Raw genomic sequence first — 24,441 nt, forward strand, 5'->3', positions numbered from 1 at the left:
AATGGTCTCTGGTTGTATATAAAGGCACACATATAGTGAAGCTTTTATAAAAGTGTTTTATACATATAGTAACTTGACATAATCTTCTTTGAAGCTATTCTGAATTGCAATAACTGTAGCTGAGTGGATCTATATAGCGATTCATTACAATCAAGTTCACAAAGTACTTTTTTCAGAAACAAAGTCGTACAGGTTTGCATTCATCCATGTGACACATTTTATTAAACCAGTTATCATATATTATATACCATTACACATTATACACTATCATAGACGCGTGATATAACTGTTTGCAAATCAGATAAATATTGTTATTTTTCGATTCTTTGGTTTGTGATGTGTGTTATACGTTTTTTGTTCTTCGACTTATTATGGATAGTAACTTCATACGAATTTGAGTATGGTTTTAATTTTACAACTATACGTTTCTCAATGCTTATCCATGACAGCTATTGATTTCTCAGTGGTTATTAGTGACAACTTTTTGTTTCCCATGGTTATCCGTGACAACTATTAGTTTCTAATTGGTTATCCGTGACGATTGTTAAATTCTAAATGGTTATCCGTGACAACTATTAGTTTCTCAATGGTTATCCGTGACAACTATTAGTTTATCAATGGTTATCCGTGACGTGACAACTATAAGTTTCTCAATGGTATAATGTACTACATGAAAATAAAAAAAAAGATATTAACAACTTTTCAAGTGCTATGGATATTTTCATGTACACATGGTTAAATAGTAATACTATTTGCCTATGATTGATATAATATGTAAATATGTAAATATATAACGCTTAAATTCGTGCCACAATATGACATGTGTCCTATGCAAATTGGATTACAAATTACCTATTTCCCTATTAAAATAAGTAAGACAAGTAGTAGTTAAACGTTAATCAACGTTAATTTCACTGAATCCAGTAAGATGTTGTCCCGGCCTCAGACTTAATATGAAAGCTGTGGATACAACGATAACCACGAGGAATCCCACGAACAAAACTCTATCAAGGACGAATGCTACGTCACGCCATTCCTGGAAAGCCACGTCTTCGATACGCTCCGATGTCTGCTTCCGGTAAAGCCAGTTTATCAGCTCTGTAACCGATTTCTCTTTGTCTTTATAGTGCTTTAGAATTTGGTCCGTTTCAAATGACAGCCGGTTACTATGGCGACAGGAGATGAAATTCTTTAAATCCGCTAAACCCTCTTCCAACTCTATAGCGTCCCCTGTCGTATCTCCATACTGAAATCGTTCACTAATGCTTCCATCAGTGTCTGATAATCTGTATTCCCATTGGCCGCTTTTCGAGGAAGCGGATTTAAGTTTTAAGCAAAGGACCGGGGCAATGATGGAAAACGCAATGTATTTGATTGTTCTAGGGCAGCGCACCGGCTTACCTCTTTGATGATGAATGCTCAGAATGTAGACGGATAACAGTATAGACACGCAGCTCATCGAAAGAACAAGCATCAGGTATATGCCTGAAATTGTAAACATTTCCCTAATAATTATGAATTCATACAATGCCGAGAGAATTGCAAAACAGCACTGAAGTCTAGCACACTATATACTTTCGAATCTTAGGCAATTGTATATTCATTTTTTGCAAAGACACATCCGATTGCAGCAATAATTAAAGCTCTAGCCCTGCGTGTAAATGAACAAACTTCTGGGATAAAAATATTTGATGACGTGTACATTTAAACGTACTCTTGAGGTGAAGTGCATTACCACGAGCACTGGTCACGATTATATTTGGAATATTTCAGGAACAACAAATAGGAAGCACTTTCGTTCAACCTACAGTCAGTTAAATCAATTGCTCACAACTAAAATCATGAGCATCGGGAACAGTTAAAGTGCGTGTCATAGTATGCATACGGGCTTCCACATCTCGCAACATCGTGCGTGAGAGACGGATTTTGGTCTGTATTGCAACTCGAAATTTTATAATAAAAGACGATTTCTCTCACTGTGGCTGATACAAACTAAGCTAAGGCTTACGCTTGCAAATTGTGTGTTTCAAGTGATTGTTCGTGTATACAAGTCAGAAAAAAAGAGAGGAAATGTGAAAAAACTACGTCATAGTTATTATCGATTTACTTAAATATTCAGAAAAGCTTTATGAATATAGATGCACTGTACGAAATGCTTGAAATATGGGTAAGTCGAGCCTCAAGGTGCATAAGTTTAGAGAATCGCTGCCTGGATTGATGTAAATGGGGCACAATAAGGGGAACAATGAACAATGTGTGGACAATTGACCGATAATTGTTTGCTAATCACGACAGTTTTAATTAATTAATGTAATATCGGGTTTACTTCGTTCTAAGTCTATCTCATATGTGGTAGTCCGTATTTAAAACCAAAATGTGATCCTTTCTTGTTACTTCAACAAAAAAAGAGGTTATACTATAGCAAACAGAAACTATATTGTGAGAGAAATTCGTGTTATTATCTAAGACATTTTTTTAGAGAAAACCCACTATAAACATACGATGATTAAAACTGAGATCAGTGTCTTGGAGATGTAAATTCAACGAATGTTGGATTCAACCCGGTTTGAAGGCTATCCCAACCTCTCACTTAGCCCAGAATTTATCTCAAGTAAATCGTTCTAAATCAAATGTACCTTCGTAGACAGAAAATAAAAAGCATGTATGTAAAAACGTGAAGCGTGAATAAAAAACGAAACACATATAATATAGACAGACTATATGTGTCGTAAGTAATGGAAATCTATTAAAAGGTGCATTGTTTGAAATATATTAGTTTAAACAGAATATATGGTCCATCTATCAAAGATATTAACCTCTTTAAATTGTATTAGACTTAACACGTTAATGATCAAACATCGTAAAGAAAGTATAAGGATACTTGTTTAGCAAATTGTATAATTTGTTTATTTATTTGCGTCAAATTCCTTCAACGTCTTATCGTAGAAGGTTTAAGTCGTGACATGAGTCATTGCTCAGTATGCAAGGGGTAGTTCGATAAGTGATTGTAAAATACTATTTTTACACAGTTTTTGTGTGCATTGGTGCTAAACAGTACATCTGGCACGATATATATAAACATATTCGAGTCAATTGGACAATGAACAACTCAATGTATTAAGGAGTTAGTAAGCAGATTAAACGGTAGTGTACCTTAATACTTTTGTAAGCATGTATTTTCGATAATGCCAATTATTCTTACTAATGAAGATACGTATTAACTTATCAATGATTAAAATTATATTATTATATTTGGCTCAATATAGACATTCACAACAAAGCTTTGTATTCTGGCCTTTAACAACTTGCTCTAGTCGAGCAGTGTATAAGGCGTGAAAACACCGCAGAAAAAATAAGCGGACTGCATATGTTATGTTGATATTCCCATTATGCAAACTTACATACTGAATAGTTCTTACATATTTATTGGCGACATCAATTTGTTTAACATGTATCCTATTTAAATCGACATATTGGGCTACTACTCTACGAGTGTCTACAAACCGTTATACATATTTAAGAAGTCATTACCATTTGAACGAGGTAATTTTTAGCACAATATGAAAGGGATCTCCATATTAACACTTCTATTAGCATATAAATTGCTGCTCACAATTCAAATATCACTAAAGCAAAGATATGTCACAGTGGCAGGAAGCTGAAGAGGGATATTTCCATTCTGTATATCATCATTTTATATGAACTAGCATATGTTTATACAATGTGTATTAATTACGACATATCCATAACTGTGTTTAAAGTAAATAACGTAAATATCAAACATTATTCTGATATAAAAAAAAACATGCATTAAGTGATATATATATTCTGTATAAAGAAAACTTCATTCTCTTAAATGTCGTCACAGTTTCTCTGAGCTTTTTATTTTTATTTTTAACTACAACATAAGCCATAATTATTATCAACTCTCGATGTACATTTCCAACTTATCAGGACTTCGAATCTGTTGGCTATTAAACGATATGCAACCATCAATCGAAAAGGTTTTATGTAATTAATCACATCTCAATGAACATAATTTTGCTCCTTGCCGCCTTTTGGAATTTATGGCGGAGCGAGGGGAGATATCAGCGGACAGATTTCCATATAAAACTGTGCATTTGCATATCAATAAAAGATAAGTTCGTCTCTCGATTGACTGTGTAAGCTTTTCGGCAACAAGTCTGTCATGCCTTTTATCACGATACTGGCAACATTGACAGATTAATTCCTGCCAGCACAAAATGTGCTATAAATGTGGTATACATCACATCAGGCTCATACTAAAGCATGCTAATGCCATCTATACGGAATATTAAATGACTGCTGTGTTTCTGTGGATTGTATCACAAAACAAGCAACGTGTGCGATACAATCCATCGGAAAACAAAACCATGAAGTATTCCATTTATTGTTTACCCGCTTACGATAAAAAATACGGTACAATTCATCAACGGAACAAACGATGCTGCGATTCCGAAGAATATCATTATATAGTGGTTGCATTATGTGAGGCATCGAAGTGTGTCCCATCATTTGTGCTTACTAGTCAAAAGTAAGTTGAGACTAATTTTGAATTAAAGCTGCAATCTCCAGCCATTTAGTTGTTCCTGAAATATTTCAAGTCTTTGGTGTTGTCTTGTTTTTTGGGGAGGAACGCCGGAGTACCCAAAAGAAAGTCTACCTGTTCGCTCTTGTAACGAACAACCAAAACTCACATGCTTCCGGGAACGGAGATTGAACCCGGGTCGCTTAGGGGAGAAGCGCTTGTACCAACCACTGCGCTTACCGGACAGCCCAACCATCAGGTTGTTTTGTCATACACATTATAAAGTAGCCATCTGTACAAACATGGCTGATATGTTTTCTGAGTATTCACTGATCAGCGAGCCTCTTTCTGCATTTTGCGGCGTGAAATGTGCACCAATACGTTTTATGAACAATTTCTTCACTACTTACATTTAAGATGCGTTTTATAAGAACCAAATTATAAACGAACTTTTTTCGTGGTTCGTGTCATCTCTTCCCCGATCAAAAGCGTAAATCCCAAAATGGTGCCCTCTATAAAGGCATCGCTTAGGCGTGTTTCATGAATACTTACTAATAAGCGAGACGCTTTCTGAGGTTTGCGGCATCTTGTCAGCCACCATCAACATGAACACAGTGATTGTCAGCAGGACTGAGAGGCCAAGAGTTATCTTCTCACCGCTCTCCGGTGGTAGCAGAAACCTTCATATACGTGAAATAATTCGTAAGTCCTGAATACAGGTTTCAGTTTTAATATACATTATAACGCGCTTAAAGAAGAGCATATGTTTAGGGTTAAATACTTGCGTCAGCCTGGGGCAGGTAATATTACTTTCGTTTTAAAATAATATTATCATCTATACACGTTTAAATAGTAAGTTTTTATGAAATGTTTAATGTTTGCCATCAGTCAGAAAAAAACAACGTCTTCTAATAATTTCAACAATAATACTAACAGCATTTTGAACATAGATGTGTACATATTGTAATGTTATGTGTGTGGTTCTAATTATTCACATATGCTTATCAAAATGGTAGATAAAGTTTTTGTTAAATATCATCTTTAACATATACTTTGTAGTGAATTGTTTTCGACATCTAAAATGAAACTTGACCTGTTCAATATAACTATTTGATCTAAAACCGTATCACAAGTTAACTAAAATAACTAAAATTATACGGTGCATTTTTTAACTGCAGCAAATGCTCTATAATTCCAACATAACTGGATCTTACTCGAACCGATTTGCACTTACTTAATCCGTTAGGGAAAATTCACTGTAATGAACTGACATGTTTGTGCGTTAACGTTACTATTGAAACAGTCACACGTTTTTAAATAAAACATTAAAACAAAACACATTTGAACCATTTATATAAATACCATGAAGATAGAGGAATGACAGTTTGAATTATGTATGATGATGAGTGTTTAGTCGATTTTAACAAACATAAATCAGTTTGTGTTAACCCTGCTAGCTACAAGAATGACAACACAATATATGATGCGACAAAGTTCATCAAAAGAACTTGACTAAAACAATAAATGGTGTATGTATGTACTCGGTGAGGAAAAGGAATTACAATGTAATACCGGGATTGATGATACTCGTTAAATTGGTAGTTGGAAATAACACATCTACTCTTTTGACAGTGTTAGGTAGATGAAGATGAGCGTAATTATATTCATAAATTAGACAGTTATAAATTGTTTACATTTACGCGGCCTGAAAGAAAATGTCAGTATGATACACGTTATGCTAGTGTTAATAAAATGGTGCTTGATTCGAACTCAAACAATTCATATTTACCCGGCCAGACAGAGAAACGACAAGATGATACACGGTATTATTATGTTCATGAAGTAATACTTGACGCGCCTGCGCAGTCGGATATAGAACGTCACATCCGGAAACGGCTCATCGCAGCAGTTGTAAATGACGGAGTTCCGCGTTACCTGCAGAAATGGAACTCAATCAAACCAGTAAACAAGTCCTTATATTATCATGAAATGAATCAACTACATCGAATGTGTTTTAAGTCCGATAAGTCCGTCATCCTGCTTGACTTCGATAAGATCCGTAATGGTTAACATATTTATTTTGTTTTAGATAACGGCAAGACAAGACAAATCCTTAGCAATTTCAGCAATAATTGTCCGAATAAATGTCATCAAGGTTCACTTTCTTACCTCCTGAAGGAGAGAAGCAGGAAGCAAACAAGAATATAAACTTTAAGGAAAGTCAGTGTTAATGTCAAAAGGTAAATTGTCATTGTATATACTGTGGTATTATTGTTGTAAGTTTATGCTTAAATTTATTGTTGTTGTCTTGTCGTGTTATGTTTAAAAATTATTGAAGAAAGTTTTGATAATTATTTGTGTTATGTTAATTTACGTAACAAACAGATATATATTCAAACTTAAGTAAATTCTTGTTTGAGAACAATTTCAACATCTAAGAAACATTTATACTATCATCAATACTATCGCATGATCATACGTTGATCGCTTGTATGCCTATAATGCCGTCAATATTGTCTGTCTTAGAATTTTAAGAATTTAAGTATCACAGTTTGCTGATTTTTAAATATAACCATGGAATTGGTCAATCCATGTATTTACCTATTGATTGAGAAAAACATTACCTTGATCCCGATCAGTTTCCACTCGCCGTTATCAACATAATTTGAAAGATCAATCGTGTTTGATCTTTTGATTACGTCCACCTGGTAACCATTATAAGCCCATGACCCCAGTTTTAAGCTGCACACCTGAAAAAAAGCATCAAACAAACACTATTAAAGAATACTAGTTCGTATTTACCACAGCTGATTTGTATAATTATATCCCACATTCACTTTTATATGAAATAATATATGTCTCGGAAAAATAAAAATGCGCTATACTTCTAACCAAAATATCATTGTATTTTAGTTTCGTGTTTTTTTTTCTTCTATGGCATTCCATTTGTTTTCAGTTGAAAATACTTTGCATCCATTTTGTTTAACCGCCTAATATTGTCGAGGAAAAATAATTTAACTGCAAAAAGTTCATACTTGATAACCGAGACAGACATTTCAAATACAAAGGTTTTTTTAATAAGGCGTTCCAATGTCCATTAACAATTATGAAAATAATTTACTTGATCATCAAACGGAAAGAATGTGATATCGATTTTGCACGAGCTTTTGAATCGTACGACTGGTCCCCAGAAAACACGTCCATCGCTGTAGACCATTGCTAGGCTTGGCATGTAACCAGAAGTATAATCCTCCACACTGAAAACGTATTAAGTATACCGTCAAGAACTTTTATATCAAGACATTGGATGTAAACCAAGGTATAGACTTGTATACTGAGAAGACATTATTAACAACCTCGTGTGCCATCGTTGGAGGTCCCGTATTTTTAGTAATATACACTGCAAATGCAATATTAAAATCGCGCACAGGCCATCACATGTTCGGAATGACATAACACATCAGGCGGATTTCTACACAGTTCATTTGTTATGTAGGCACGTATTTAAAGTACAGAGTAGCAGACAACGCATGTAAGACGCGATTAATAATTAGAATGATACCTGTTGTACAATACTACGTCCGGTAACCAAAGTCTCCGACATGGAATTCTTATATTGTCGGTACCATCAAACTCTGATGCATTCCATACAAGTTTTTCGTCATGCCATTCCTGTACACCCAATAAGATAATTAATGCAGATTGAAACAGTTTGATATATGCCGAATTAGTATATTAAAGTCGTGTTAATGTAATATGTTGTTTTATTGTCATTGAAGGACATTTGGGAAAAAGCACATGACATTTGGATTTTACGTTTAATCTTGCCGTAAATAATCAATATTAAAATCTTAGTTTAAAGCCTCTATAACGCTCAAATTCAACGAAACTTTCGTAAAGTAGTTCGTAATATAAAAATCAATGTCCCTTATGTCAATTACCGAAATTTCAACGCCAGATGTGGTCTGGTAAAATATGTTTGTAGATACAAAATGCTCGTTTTAATTAATGTTTTGCATATTTAATTCCATTTTAAGTTTCCCGCAGCGATATCTATTCATACGACACATGAACACTAATATGGTACAATTTTAGTGTTTGTGTGTCGTATGAATATATATATTCGCGGGAAGTTAAAATGGAATTAATTGTGCCACAAATAAATAAAAACGAGCATTTTGTATCTACAAAATTTTATGTAATCATACCACATCTAGCGTTGAAATTGTGGCTATTGCTATAAGGAACACTGATTGTGTAGGTGTTAACTTTATTTAACGAAATACTTTGCGAAATTTTCGTTGATTTTGAGCGTTATATAGGCTTTAACCAGTTAATTACTTTTAACTCCGATTCCTAAATCATTGTTTTATACACAAACAAACACAAACGTCTCCCCCTATTGACGACCGCTCTTGTCATGGTGCAGCGACCTTTATTAGTGGTGGATTAAACACCGTTGCAAAGAAAACAAAGCGGTAAGGCTTTGAAAACTCAAAGGAGAGAACAGATTATAGTACAAGGATATGATATCGTTGATCAATACACTGAATTGAATAACCAATTAAGGGGCAAGACATCTAAACTAGGCCTTTAGCTTAGAATATATATAATGGTAATAATAAATTGCATCGAGCATTTTGATAATTGTAATAATTTCTAGCACTGCTTTGGTAAGCTGAAACTTACCACTTCTAGCCATACATTTGTTGTCAAAACTTGATTTTTCTCATCCTGAAAAAAAGAACGGTAATGGTCATAAACCTACATTATTAGATTGTTGATTTGTTGCATTAACTTAAAGACGGTCAAACAGAGCATCGATAACGGAATAAATTCAAAACATTGTCATCTATCCTGTAAATGTCATGTAGGGCAAACATTATTCAGTATTCTGATATTTTGACACTGTTAGTTAATATTTTATGTCTCACATAATCGCCAATAGCCTGTGAGCCATAACATGGTCATGGACATAGTATAACGGGGAATTCGGAGACTTGTGTGTATTCTAAGACAAAGTATGACTGTCATTAGGAACAATGAAGAGCAATATTGTTATATACTATAAAGAAATAATACAAAACGATGCTTGTTTAATTTACAACTTTTTTATTATATTCGCATAAAATATTCAAATTATATCTCATTTCGTAAAAAGAAATAGTTGATATGCTGAATGAAAAAGCATTCTAATGTTTCAAAAATTGATGTTTTTGTTTTTTTGTGATTGACTTTTGTTTATATTGTTCTTGAAAACTAGACTTGCAAAATGCATGTATTTCTATATTTCTAGGCACAATTCAACACCAGCCATGGCGAGTGGTCAAATTTCAAAAGTTGTGTATTGTCATGATTCAAGTGCAATTGTTGATTGCTCTGTATAGGCTTTCTTCTGAAAGACCACTTTATATCACTGGGCCTCAACAAAGAACATCCATTTCTGAACGTAACAAAGTCATTGAGTATATTGGTCACTGGCTTCCAATAAATTACTTCAGCATTGCCTTGCATTGACCGTTCGAATGCGGAAACCCAAATTGTATTCAGTTGTGTGTGTCGGTTGCGTGCTGGTTGTGTTTCACTTAGCGAATTTGTGGTGCGCTACAATGTTTGGCGAATTTTTACATCCCATCTATAAACAACCACGTTGTATACTTAGTGTTCACTATTGCTGTTCTGGCTGGGTTTTCACTTCGTTTATGGTGAACGTGAAAATACAGATTTCAATCATCCTCATCCGCTCATTGTTTTACATTTAAATGAATGTTTCAAATCGTTTGCATAATCGCCGGTATTACATTTAATTCACGCTTGAAATCCATGATCTATAATACATTACTTACAAGATAAAAAGGCCAGGCAAGTTTTGAAGAATAATGCAATCAACAACAAAGTCTGTCAAGAAGATATTTTACTAATGCACTTTTTGAATAGTGATATATATCTATATTTCAAATTAGCCTAAACCAATAAATGTGTATTTGAACAATTCTTGTTATTCTCAAAACTACTCAAGGAACATCTCCATAAAATTTGTATTATTATTGATTTTTGAATGTCAGTATATCTCAACAATTTCGTGGTTAAAAAGAACCCATATTTTTGAAGTCAACGTCATCGTGAAAGACCGATCAATGTACAATGCATGTGTACGCTGCGAGTAAGTAAATGATTGGCTTTTCACACTTACTTTATTCACACGTTAATTAATATACATGCGTCGCAAGCAGTTGATTATCAATTTGATCAATGCCAATCACACAACTCACAAAAACTTGTGCAATCATTATATGGTCAATGGATTTCATTTTTTATTCTTTAGAACTGTTATTTACCACCATACGTTACTAGCTAAATCTCCGGAAGCATGGTTTATCACAGTATAAACAATAGTTCATGTTTAACATATTTAGTTGTTAATCTACCTATTTATATATGTGTGTGTGTGAGTTAATACAGACACACGAACGTTGGTACACATGAAACGAGTTAATAAATGATTTTTTTGTTTTATATATGGACGATATCAACTTAAGATAAAATTAAAATGATGATAAAACATCTTCGAAAATAAATACTAGTATATAGGTAAAGTGAAACCCCAGAAAAAAATATCAAAATATATATTCTTGTCTTTCGATTAGAAAAAGTTTGAGTTTGATAGCTACCAAAACTTAACAACAATCAACCTTTTTATGAAAAATGTCAATTTACGAAACATCATGGCAGACGAATTATGTACACAGCTCTAGACTCGATGTTGTTGTCATTGCAGGTCGTGTAACATAAAGAACACATTGTGTTGTTCGCCTAAAAAGAACAAATGCCAAATACTGGTATGTCAGCTCACGTCAATTTGTTTCAAAGGCCTGTATTCAAGCGTTTGAAATACGTCTATCTGACTTGCTGATGTGGATACAAGCAAGCATCATGGATTTATACCTCGCAAAAGAAGTTAATTATCTCATCCTGCTCATGTTTGCCATCTGACGACAAAGAGATTAACGAATTTGCGCCAGTGTATAAGGTTATTGGTCTTCTTAATGCTCTGCGAATATTGTACTGCCTCTTGCAAGAGTAATACTCCAAAAGATATATAAATGACATTTTAAGCCGCCGTTTGCCACGTTAGTTGTGTCCAAATAAGTTATTATTAACTTTCACCCGTTATGTATAAAAGAAACGTCACAATAATTTTATAAATTATTAACTATTGAAGGTAAAATGTTTTGACTAAGTGTTTTACGACTACATTAAATACTTGAAATATACTCTCTTTTTTTCTAAGTAATTAAACTTACTTCAGAAACTTCTTCTTTTCTTTATATTGTTTGAGTTATTTAAGTATATCAAATGAACAATTTATGTATTCAACAGGAATGCATTTTTATATTAAGACATTATTGACCTGTTTTTTCCAAATTGTAAAGAAAAGCTATTGGGGAGCCTTCAATTAATTTCAATTAACGTGATGTAAGAAGTGGGAAAATGTCCCAATTTTGCATCGGACGCTTCTTTTATAATAAATAAGCGATCACATACAAGTATTGGTAAGCACGCTTTAGTGTACGTAGTTTGTTTGAAAGTACTCGTTATTATACATCTTAGGATGTTCGAAAACGCACATGTAAGCGCTCATTTTGATTATTCAGAAACCAAACATTCGTTTTATTGGAGAATCATATTAGTGGCAAGCTGGTAAAAACTTATTCCTTTCATAATGAATGACTTGATCAAATTTAAAATCCGCTTGCTCCATAAATACAAATGCACATTTCTGGTCATAAACAATTAAACTTGATTTGTTAAATGTTAGGTAAAATATTTGTAATCAGTTTTTTTAATATAAAATCTACGTCATTTCCAGTGAAGTTTGTTTACACTATGTGCTATAACCGTCGAATGTTGATTATTCTACATTGCAAATGGATCTCATTTACCAAAGTCACCAAATTTGGCTGTTTTGAAACACGACCTTTTCCACTTCGCAAATTACATAATATCCAACGTACATAAAACACGTATCTTCATTTAACTGATTCAAAACATAACATTAGTATATTCTGTTTTACACTCCATATTGTATCATACATGGCATTGGTTGCTTATAACTAGGATAAAATTAAACAGATCAATCATACGAGTCCTTCTCTAGCAAGCAACGAAGCATGTGCATATCCAATTAACCTTCAAGCAAGGACCATGTTGACTCATTAAATCAGAAATATAATCGACTTTTCAAGCACGTTACAGCAAAATTAAACCTTGTCTCATGCACATGGCAATTTAATATTTTGTCATGATAACGTTCAGGAAACAAATTATAAAATGAACTCGAAATCGATGACTAAACCAGGCTTGTGATTTATAAACTACTCCATCACGCACTCAACAAAATGATGTTGAAAAGCGAGTTATCAATTGTTTTGAATACTAATATTACAAAACCACATATATAAGGACGCGACTTTATAAAAGTGTGCACTCGTGTTAATCATTGAAAACCCATAGGAGATAGTCGTACAATTTATGATACGCACGTAAGGTTTTTTCGACATTTTTGGAATGTTCAATATGATAGGCCGAAAAATTGCAAGTGTGCGCGTCTCATTGTTTCAGGTTAATGACATATTTGAAAGGTGTTAGGGTATTTGTAGGGTTTGTTTAGCGTGAGAATTCTAAAAGTGAAATAAAAAGTATGACATGTAACTGTTATCCGCTAATTTACACAATTCAATGAAAGAAACAAGTATATGAAATCTTAACAAAACTTGTTTTCGGCCAATATTGTCATATTCTTTGTTGGTCTAGATTTAATTCACCTGTACAAATGTTTAGGATATGTATTTTACAAAGTGTAGAGTCTTTTTTTACATGAAGTATATCATTTTGAGTACATACGTTTGTAGGACATATGTTTTAGCGCAGTAAAGGAAATCTCCGCAGTGTGAAGTGCCTGATGACGGCATGTAGAACATTCAAAACCATCATAAATTAGTGGAGTTCACAAACAAACTCGTTTAGATAATGAAGTGTTTTCGCAAACAATTGATACGGTTCAGGAATAACATTTGACTCTATTTCATAAATCATAAATAAACCAGAAATACAATCAGATATGTATTTATTGGATTGTAAATGCCTGCTTTATCGTAAATATTCGTATCAAATGAGCAATCGACATTTGCTCCAAAACGAAAAATGATTCTTCAGATGTTACTAAAAGACTTGCACTTTCCCATTCGGAAATAAAATTAATGCACTATGTCACTTTGGTTATGAGAATTCCAATTAAATTGATGAATGGGGATACTTTATAAGTTGTCATGAGGTAATAAACAGGGAATTTATACGGCGCCACAATTTCAAAGTGAGTTAATTTAAACTAAGAACACGTTTCAATGTCTGCGTTAGTTTGTATAGATCTATATTTATAAGGTTGTAAATAAATAAATGTGAAAGATTACTTGAAAGAAAAATTCGAATATAATAAATTATTTAAAAAGTCGAATAAAACTTGTTTTAACACTAACGATTTATTTCCAATCTTATTATAACTGATGTAAACCAAGTAAATTACTCAGGTCAACCCACATGCATATAACAATCATTTAATTAATATGATTTTCAAGTTCATATTAGGCCATTATACGACAGTAAAGTATGCCAATAGATAAATGTACATGTACAATCACAGATAATTTGAACATGAACAAACTTACCAGATCAAGAATCTGTGTCAAGGTCAATCCTAATGCGACGTTTACCGGACGTGACGAATTGAAAATCGGTCTCACGGAGCTTTCGTATTTCCAGAGAAGATATTTCATAAGCCGTTGTTCGCTTGAGATGTGTTCAATGCTTTCGTTTCCATCAATGGAAGTTTCATCTGAAACGTTAAAATGTTGTTCACTCAAACATAAACTGTATATTAAGATAGACCGCATCACAGATGGTCAGGTTTAAGCTTGTGTCATGGAGTCCAAACCAAATAACGTATTTGAATGAACGACCCAATACATTTTATGCAACTATATAAAGTTTGTTATGCTAAATAATCTTTTTTTCGGAGCACGTTTTAAATATACGACAACCTATATAGTGAATAAAAAGTTTCATATACAGATAAAACGCTGTCAGTTAGAAACGATTAATACGAATTTATACATGATTTGTGTGTAATCATTCACATTACAAACATATGCATACCTTAATGTGAACAAAACATTAATGAACAAATTTAGGCGTCACATTAAAAATACACGCCAAATGTAATTGGCATAATGAATATGATGTTATATATTTTAATAACAAAATTACGTTTGTTTGTTTAGTATATACGAGAATACAACGAATACAACTCGTGTGTGACAACCGATTTGATGGTTTTTTTGTGGAATGCACTCTGTCGTTTTCTCCATTTACTTTTTTTAAACTGGACAATCTTCAAATGAATCTATTGCTAACAAATGTGTATCAACGAAGAAAATATGTCACGTATTTTCCATTAAATATTAACCTGACAGTTTCGTGAACTTTCAGACGCGATAACACGATTGTTCAGAAAAGATTTATGGTTTGCCACTTAAAAAGAACTTAGAGGCAATTATACGTTTATTAACCAACTTTTTAAAAGCTTTTAATGCGTATTTATCCTTTGTGCATTGTTTTTACCTTTTTGATTGTTTTATACATAATATATTGGTAAAGACATTCATATAAGATACTGACATAAAAAAAACGTTGTGGAGTATATATATTTAAGTAATATAATATCACACTAACTGATAAAATATGTCCTTCAAAACAAAACGGCACTTAATGTATACTTTTATAAATGTACTATAAGGTAGCATTCACAATAATAAGATAATACAGTTTGGTTTAACATAGTAGTTTGTTTAGAAAGTAACAATGGTTATCAGTTATTGTTACTGTAAAGAACAGAGAAGGATATCTAACTACAACAACAATTTTGTTCTGCTGTAAATTTGTAATCATATAACTACAAAAAACATTTTTAAGATAAATACATATAGATATTTTATTTTAATTGAAGAAAATTTTCATCGTCAATGATTGATAAGAATTCTTCACCATACCTGCATTTGTCCATGTAAAGATGTGCGCCTCGTCTGTAGTTGTTGCAGATGATGTCGTGTTTATGGAAAACGCCTTTAAATCATTTCTATCTAAGCTGTTGTTACTATTGTTTCGATTGCTATGTGTTTCCTCCTTTTCTGTATGTGAAGCCTCAATGTTTGCTTTGTCAAATCCACTATACCATGCTGAGACATCCGCGAGCACAAGGGCACAGAGCCATTGAACGCATATTAACTGGATTAAAACAATTGGAATCTTTGTCCTGAACTTCAATCGGCTCATTGTGGTACCAACTATGCAAGCGTTTAATACGTAAACATTATAATTTACATATCGTTCTATTCAATAGCAATCATGGTTCTACAAGGATTTTTATGGTTTACAATGCTGCAACGCTTAATTAGTATAAAATGGTATACGAATGAAATTTGCTCACGCTTTTTTGACAACTATCATTTGTAGCATTGTATATTCATAATGATTTTGACTTATAAAAGTGTCGATGTGTTTTTGCCGCTATTGACATATTACAAAATACACGTTCGTATTATCTTCCGAGTAAATTATCTCCAAAAGTGCACATATTCGCTTAAGTGTTTAGTACACAGAAGTTTACCATATCACTACTTAATCCGCAATTTAAAAGACAATCCTTCTCTCAAGAAAAACGTTTTCATACATGAAACGCTAGAGAGATCCGTTGACAATGAATGAACACAAGATGTGCCAATTTATCCTTGTTACAGAAACGTGTCATTCGTGGAGCAATATTTTATATCGCTGTGATGTCTCCAGTGTACATCCAACGTCTATTTGTCACGGTAGTCTGTGTCTCTCTCCAATACTGAGTTCCAGCAACTGGATGTCGTTTAATTGCGATTTTCCACGTGAATTCTGTATTTAAAAAAAAAGTTATAATTTCAGAAGAAATCATGCGCATTTAAACACGAACATTGCGCCAATACAAGTAATATATGTATGTCACGTTGTACCCTTCCTGCCACACGGATAGCAGAGATGTATTTAAGATCGCTAAACTAAAGCGGGAATGCAACGTATGTGTTTGACTAATGTCTTAAATCCCATTTCACTTTGTCACATAATTGCGTGTTTTATTTCATGACATGTTTTCACAACGGAAAAAAACTTTTCAGATATCAAACATATTTTTGTTAGAGTCGATTTATCGTAATTGTGATATATCGTAGCTTCGAAATACAGTTTGTAGTAAGCGACTGCACTATATTCTTATCAAAGTCTTAAAGTCTGATTTGCCAGACCAACGCGATCTCGTTGATGGGTTTAATAAATAAACTGTCCAGTAGCCAAAGCATAAATTGGGGTCGTTTATCTCTTTGTCAATGGTGATTTGTCAAAGCTTTTCATATGGAAACCCCAAATAATAAATATAGTTGTTGTTTACTACCTTAAGTCTATGTTGGTTTGTATTGTGCTGTATTGTGCTGTTTTGTACTGTTTGGGCAATCGGTCACTTGCCTTAAATAAAGGACCAACTAATTGTTTTTAATGAAAATTCAATACTGCTCCAGCAGCTGGAGTTTCACTTCTTTATATTGTAAGTTTAGTATAAACATGATTTGCTCGTTTCTGATAGTAGTTTGTATGCAGAACCATTAAAGTGTAGGTGTTTTGACACTTGTTTAGGTCTGTGTCGTATGCAACGTGGACACATATAAGCTTGTTTATGCTTAAATGATTTATCTCGAAGACAAAATGTCGCTGAATGAAATATGAGGAAGACTCACACGAGCGTCATGAACACAAAGTTAAATATTCAACGTGTTATCTTAATAATTGTATTTATTCCAAAATAAAGCAAATCTTACACGGAACACACTGGAAAAATCACACTTGGTGAGTATAAATCATGGAATAAAATTTTACAATTTGTTCTCAAGTAATAATTTTATGAATGGATTTATACTCACCTGGTACCTCCCTCCTCCCCTCATGTACATTGTATTTGAGGGGTTTACACATCAACTACATTAAACTGAGGCTACATAGCGTCTGAGTGGATATTGATCACTTCGTTAGCCAGACGCTTGCACGCTTGTGGATCGGTTTACATTTTATACGGGTAAAATCCTAATGTATATTTCGTATCAGGTGAGTATAAATCCATTCATAAAATTATTACTTGAGAACAAATTGTAAAATTGTCAACGTGTTATCTTAATTATTTTATTTATTCCAAAATAAAGCAAATCTGACACGGAACACACTGGAAAAATCACACTTATGAAGCAATCTTGATTATAAGTATGCTAAGCTTGCATACAGCTCAGAGCACACATCAGCTATGGGAGACCAGTTTATATTTTTGCACTCGGTAAAGTTGTTACTGGTTTTGTTTTGTTTCATTGTTTGTAAGTTTCTTCCAATATAGTCATAAACGTGATTTGAAGCATTATACAGTTGGAGACTTTTCTAACGCAACACTTTTCAAACTAAAATATCTCAGTAATAAGTTAAGATTTTTATTTATAATTTCACGTGTGATTATTTGACTATATTCTGTGCAAGATTACGATAAAATCATTCATCCGTGACAATTGGGCGCTTTTGCACCTGCGGTAAGTGTGGTTTCATCTTTTTGCACGTGAACATTGTGAAACGCGATGTGATTGTAATTTAATATCAATATCTTCATTTGAGGTGGGTTGATACATAAGGACATAAAGTTAATTTAAAAATCAATATGTCTCGTATAAAATTTCAGGAGCGCAACAGCGCAATCGGCATATTGCAGGCTACCTTCCCCACTTGCAGAAGCATCCGATCGTCACGGATGAATGATTTCTTCGTTTGCTTGTTCACAGAACATATCTTAACAATGTTTTAGAATGTTTAATCGTTTGGACAATCATTTTGAGCTCTCATTAGCGATAATTAAACACAAATGCATTATGCTAATGGAAATGATGTATGTTGTATTTTACGAATCGCATTGTCATTTTCTTTATAAATGTTTGTTTACGTTCGCGATTAAATTTTATATTAACCGATTCATAATACGGGTTGTATGTTATGAATAGTTCAAATCTGTTAATCAGCAATTTTTATTACTATTGCAAACTGTGTTTTCATGTTGTTTATTTTCTTTTTCGAATCTGCCATTCTTGGGCTGCTTACGCATAATACTGGAAAGATTGGATTTACTTGTATAGCTGGCATAACGATCCCTTAAACGCCAATGCTTTGTATTGACTGTTTTAATTGGAAGACTATGTTTTGTTAGACATTCAAATACTGTATGTACACGCAATTTAAAATATTCTAGTGTAGCTTAAATTGCTCCCCTTTATAACTTACTGAATTAGTTTTGGTTAAAATTGCACGACAGTAAATGACAGTCTTATGTTCATACCATTCAAACACCGGCAAGTGCGCATACATATAGATATAGTAATTGAAAGAAATACTAGTAAATGTTTACACGAAATGATTGACCTTTGAACGTCTTTTTAAGAGGTCTGGAAACTTTGTTAAAAAGGACCTTACAAAACCGGAAGCAGAGTTTTTGGCATCCTTGCGTTTGAAGTAGTCTAACACCGTCGAACTATTCTGGTCAATTTATGAGTAGATGTATTTAATTTTAACCAACATTCATAGTTCCAAGCCTGTTTAAAAAACGTAGCCTATGAAACGAGTATTCCGAATTCGTACAGACCACACCCATTCTCGCTCCAACTTAGGGTAGGAAGTAGTCTCATTTATAAGACGCGCAAAGAATTTGGGGATACTTTTTTTATGGGCTAAATTCTTTGGAACTTAATATTACCAATAAAAAAGTAGCTTAATATTTGAGAGCGTCAACAAGTTGGACTAGGTAGGAAGTAAATGGTCACCACACATTGCAGGAACTGAGTAGCGAAAACCTTGTAATCCAATATCGTATATAGACAAACGCTATGTTCAGTAGTTATTTGTCCAACCAATATAAGACCAATATAATGCTGCGAAAATTAAAATCTATTTTTCTTAAAATTACATAATAAAATAACAAAATATAAGTAACATGTGTTATGGCTATATTAAATGGCTTCACTGATGTTATAATAAATTGCCATGGTGAAGCTAAGGGTTAAGCAGTACCGTATTTACCTAAGGTATAGGTCTGAGAAAATGTTATGATTTTTTATACAAAAGTGCAACGGAATAATGTAGACAGCAAATTAGCTCAGTCCATTTAACATTGGATAGCTGTTACTTTATGTAACTTTATGTTACTTTATCTTACGTTATGTTACTCTTTGTAACAAGTTTTACACCGTGAGATGTAGATAAAGGGAGTAAAGCTAAAGAGCTTTGCAAGAAGACAAGAAGCACTTGGGAGACCAGCATCGTTAAAGGTCAATTTCAAAGAAAATCAAAAGTCACTATAGTTAACGCTATTTACATTGAAATATGATTAAATAATAGGGAAAATTTGCGTGTTGTGTTTAACCTGAAAAGGATGATTTTGTTGACTTTTATGATCGTCACTCGCAAAGCGTTGATTCGCTTATCTCCCCTGTTCTCTCCAGTTTTGTGACGTCACAGCTGTACAAGCATTTTCGCGTCCGCTTAGAAGATAAGCGATAGTTCAGAATTCGGGTTTTATTTTTCTGTTTTTATTGATATGGAAATGGTTATCTGTGCGGCCTTTGGCTGTAAATCACGTTCTGGAAAAGATTTTTGTCCAGTTTCCGAATGACAAAACACTGAAAAAGATTTGGTGCACTAAAATCGGTCTTGCTAGCCATGCTTCCAAACACAGTTTCCTCCAAACAAACAGCCGCGTCTGTTTCTGCCACGGCATCGATCCGAAGAATCACGTCGCGTCTTTACACGCGGCGATTACCCGAGTAAAAATATTTACAAATATGTATTGTATACTATAGCAAATGCTGAATAATTTTAAAATTAACGAACATTAGAAACAGATACAGATAATACGCTGATCAATATATTTCATTTTTGCGCGATTGTGTTAACATTTCGCCAGCTTCTCTGCATACTTCATACAATTACCATCGGATGTCATCTGTCAAAACTATGATAATTCCGTATATGGCCGATTTCCATTTTTAGTATTAATTCTGGTAAATATGAACGAAACGGTGCTCATATTCATAAACAAAAACTTTCTCCATTTTTGCTAAAGTATCAAACGAATTTCGGCATATGTTTAATTTTAAAGATTTGATGAAATTTCGATAAATAGTTTCGTAGTGAATTTCAACTAAAGTACCAGGGTATCTCGCGAAGTATTTGCCATTGACAATTCCTTTGAATAAAATAAAAATCAAACACGCTGTATCGTTATCGCTACACTCTTTTAGTTCGTTCATTAATGAACAATTACATTCAATTGCATACATTTGTATTGTACTGTATTCTGATTTCACAACAAAAATAATCGTGTACAATTCATATTCTTTTGCAACGAGCAATAAACAACTTGATTTATATATAGATATCATAACACGTACACGTTGTTTCTGTGTTTAAACATGTGTTTGTATTTAAATTGTCAAAATTATTTATACTTTGTGTCGTCTGTGTATAATGTATGTTGGATGGATGTCATTTGTTTTTAGAAATTATTTTGACAATAAATATCGTTATTTTAAAGGTTTTTCGCAAGTCTCGTTTCCGAGATCATATACGGGAATTCACTGTGTGAGCTACTTCGATATGTTTACTGATCTATTAAAATCATTGTTTTGACAGACGGCACGTGCTTATCTAAAGTTTTTGTGTCGTAATACACAGGATATTGGATGTTCAGGGCTTGATTGGGCAATAACACAAAGACGCGGTCTGCGGTTTTCGGTAGAACGTTTGTACTGACCAACATAATATTTAATACTGCACGTGCTTATCTTACATTTAGGGATCAAAAACACGGGTCGAAGCCACTGTGTGCTCTTTTGGGCCATAAAACACAATCCCGATGGCAATTTTAAGTAGCATGCTAGGTCAGAAACTAACAAGTTAGAGAAATAAATCACGGAGATTATGATCTGAGAACTGCATGGAGTCTGAAATGAAACAAAATGCCGACTAATCAAAATGGTCGCAGCCTTATGTTTCAATTTAAAAATCGACATGTAGACATATATGATGCAATTATTTAAATCAATTATGGGTTCGTCGTGGCTACAAACTGAGAAAAGCATTAACAACATTAAATTATCACTAATCCAGGCGCGGGAGCCTACAGCTAGGTGCGAGCACGGTTTCCTTTTATCATCGGCGTCTAAAAAGACAACAAAACTGGCATGTGCATGGGTGTGAAATACATGTTGAAATTTGGAAAAGAAGACATATTCCGTTTATATCTGCTAACAATACTGTATATTTGACGCTAGAATTTGTAACGGCGCGCTTACATAAAACAATCTGAAGTGCGTTTCGGATTACAAATTGGTGTTCTTATTGGGGAATTCAACAAAACATTTATATGTGTAATATATTTGTTATGGATTTTGTCGAAACAATATTTTGATAATATAATGCATGAAAAGCACGATTTCCAGGAGGATTACACCCGGTTGCTATCATCAGTAACTGACCACGATTGTATCGTGGAGGAGTACACATTAGTGTGGTATATATAACAATGCCATAACACTGGACTAAACCAATTAAATGATCGATTGATAGTGACACGGGGGTTATTCAGAGGCAATCAAATTACCGCTAATGATTATCACACGCGCAATTTTTTTTTTTGCAAAAATCAGGATACTATGTTTTTCATTTTCGTCCATAAATAACGCTTCGGAAAAAGGTCGCGTCTTTTACCCCCGAAAAATACAGTAGTGCGTTTTCTGTCTTTTGAAATTTTATTGAACTTAACATTTGCACTATGCATAAGTGGAAAAGATTACGGACTAGACCAAACATGGGCGATGAACAATTAGAGCATCGATGTAATGATTAGAATTATTGTTATAAGTTAAATTATGTGTTACAATAATACGATTTCTTTCACTTGCATTTATTTACAAATAAGAATACAATAATTTAGATAGATGATGAAAATCTAAAAACAAACACTTTAAGGCTTTTTCCAGCCATTTTGGGAAAAGGAGTCAGGTCTAATTGGGGTTTTTTAATCGATAAAATGGCGTGTACTGTTTATACACGGTCTAATTTCATGCAGTTCATCTTCATTATGATCAGATTCGTCAAAAAGTCCATCATTTAACATAAAAGTATTGATGAAATAGCAATACAATTGATCGTCTCGGCATAAATAACGCTGTTAAAAAAATGCGGATGTACAGCACTGACGTCACAGCAAGGGAGGTAAGTCAGTCCAACTTTGAGAAAAAGGTGCGTTATTGGAAGATTTACCTGGGGATTTATGGCATAAGGCGTAACGCATAATTGTTGCAATTAGTTTAACTTTTATTCCGCATCTCAAACAATTATCTTTAATATTATATAGTTTCCAAAAGTGTTAAAATTGATCTTTAAGCGATTAACAGTCTGTTCTAGAAATGAACTAACATTTAAAAGTGTGATTATCTCGAATCAAAGACTGTACGGGCTAAATATCATTTAATTTCTTTGGAATCATTGAATGATCCGTATATAACAAGGCAGCTTATTGGTTGGAAATTGGACAGATTTCAAAATCTGTATGTTCAATGTTAATTTGGCAAGTGATTAAAAAGTGATATCATCTTTGATCTCGGTGACTATGCTGACTTTCATATTGGGTTTCCGCAGTTATAACGGATAGGGGAAGTAGCGAATACCCAAGCCTATCAAGAATACGTATTAGTGTTACTTCCCTTGTTCTACAATCTTAAGGATCAGTCTCCGTAAAGTCCGCCATCAGGAACATTTATTGTGCATTTTTTGTGAACATTTGTGTGCAGTTTTATATTTTCCGGACTAATGTGCACACATTTTAGAGTAAAACTATCATAGTTTACATCATTTTATACTGCAATTTTACTTTCGAACAACATTTGATTACAAGGTCAGTAGCACAAAATGTTATTATAAACGTCATTTCTTTAACGTTTTCGAACGTCTTTACTCCCTGAAAAGTAGTTGTGCACTGATCATGCTTTTAATACCTGGCGAAAATGTTCATTATATGCACAAGGTTCATGTATAGGATATGTATAGTAGATACTGACTTGGCATTGACACTTATGGCTCGTATATTATTATTTGTAAATGATGCACAAACTAATATTGATTCATTTAATTTATTTAACACAGTCAAAATCTTGTGAAAAAAGTGGAATAAATCTGTAATTTTACTGTCGGCCACGTATTGGTGAATCGCATTGGATTTAATGTATTAAGTCTATTTGTAAATATGAGTTACAAGAGAGAATTAACCCGTAACTTTACACGCTGAACCTTTTCTCGCCATTATTCCACAGTAGAGATTTTATAGAAATAAGAAAAAGAAATTATTGTTGAATATAAATATAAACGTTTCACTATAAAATAATGCATTTTGCTCTAGATTTAAATAATTGTGTTCATAATATTTTGTAAAGGAAATTTCTTATTGTACCGTACAATGTTCTAAGGAAGAACTTAAAATTTAATTTAGTATGGACAACCATATTGATAAAAACCATATTTCACTCTCTGTTTCAAAACAAAGACCATGAAGATGATGTATTTGAAATAATGTCATAATTGGATATTGTTATGATTTCAATATATATATATATATATATATATATATATATATATATATATATATATATATATATATATATATATATATATATATATAT

At 33.2% G+C, this 24,441-nt stretch overlaps 1 protein-coding gene across 1 annotated transcript; it reads right to left on the reverse strand.

The window, feature by feature from the left end:
- Positions 1-678: 678 nt before the first annotated feature.
- On the reverse strand, positions 679-17,634 carry LOC127869768 (neuronal acetylcholine receptor subunit alpha-10-like). Its single transcript, XM_052412428.1, has 10 exons — positions 17,605-17,634; positions 15,655-15,889; positions 14,275-14,441; positions 9,239-9,283; positions 8,112-8,221; positions 7,671-7,806; positions 7,174-7,299; positions 6,339-6,484; positions 5,102-5,229; positions 679-1,485 (listed from the first exon to the last, which is right to left on the reverse strand). The coding sequence occupies exons 1-10, from the start codon at positions 17,632-17,634 to the stop codon at positions 896-898; spliced, it is 1,713 nt and encodes a 570-aa protein (XP_052268388.1). The 3' UTR covers positions 679-895.
- Between the last annotated feature and the right edge of the window lie 6,807 nt (positions 17,635-24,441).

This window comes from Dreissena polymorpha, chromosome 2, assembly GCF_020536995.1.
Source record: "Dreissena polymorpha isolate Duluth1 chromosome 2, UMN_Dpol_1.0, whole genome shotgun sequence".
In the NCBI taxonomy this organism is placed as follows: Eukaryota; Metazoa; Mollusca; class Bivalvia; order Myida; family Dreissenidae; genus Dreissena; species Dreissena polymorpha.

Bases quoted from the DNA above. Each gene is read 5' to 3' on its own strand.
- LOC127869768 (XM_052412428.1), bottom strand. From the start codon at position 17,634: ATGTACATGAGGGGAGGAGGGAGGTACCAG. The intron at 14,442-15,654 runs GTATGGTGAAGA...TTAACGTTTCAG, and splicing joins CTTTACATGGACAAATGCAG to ATGAAACTTCCATTGATGGA. The intron at 9,284-14,274 runs GTAAGTTTGTTC...TCTTTTTTTCAG, and splicing joins TGACACAGATTCTTGATCTG to GATGAGAAAAATCAAGTTTT.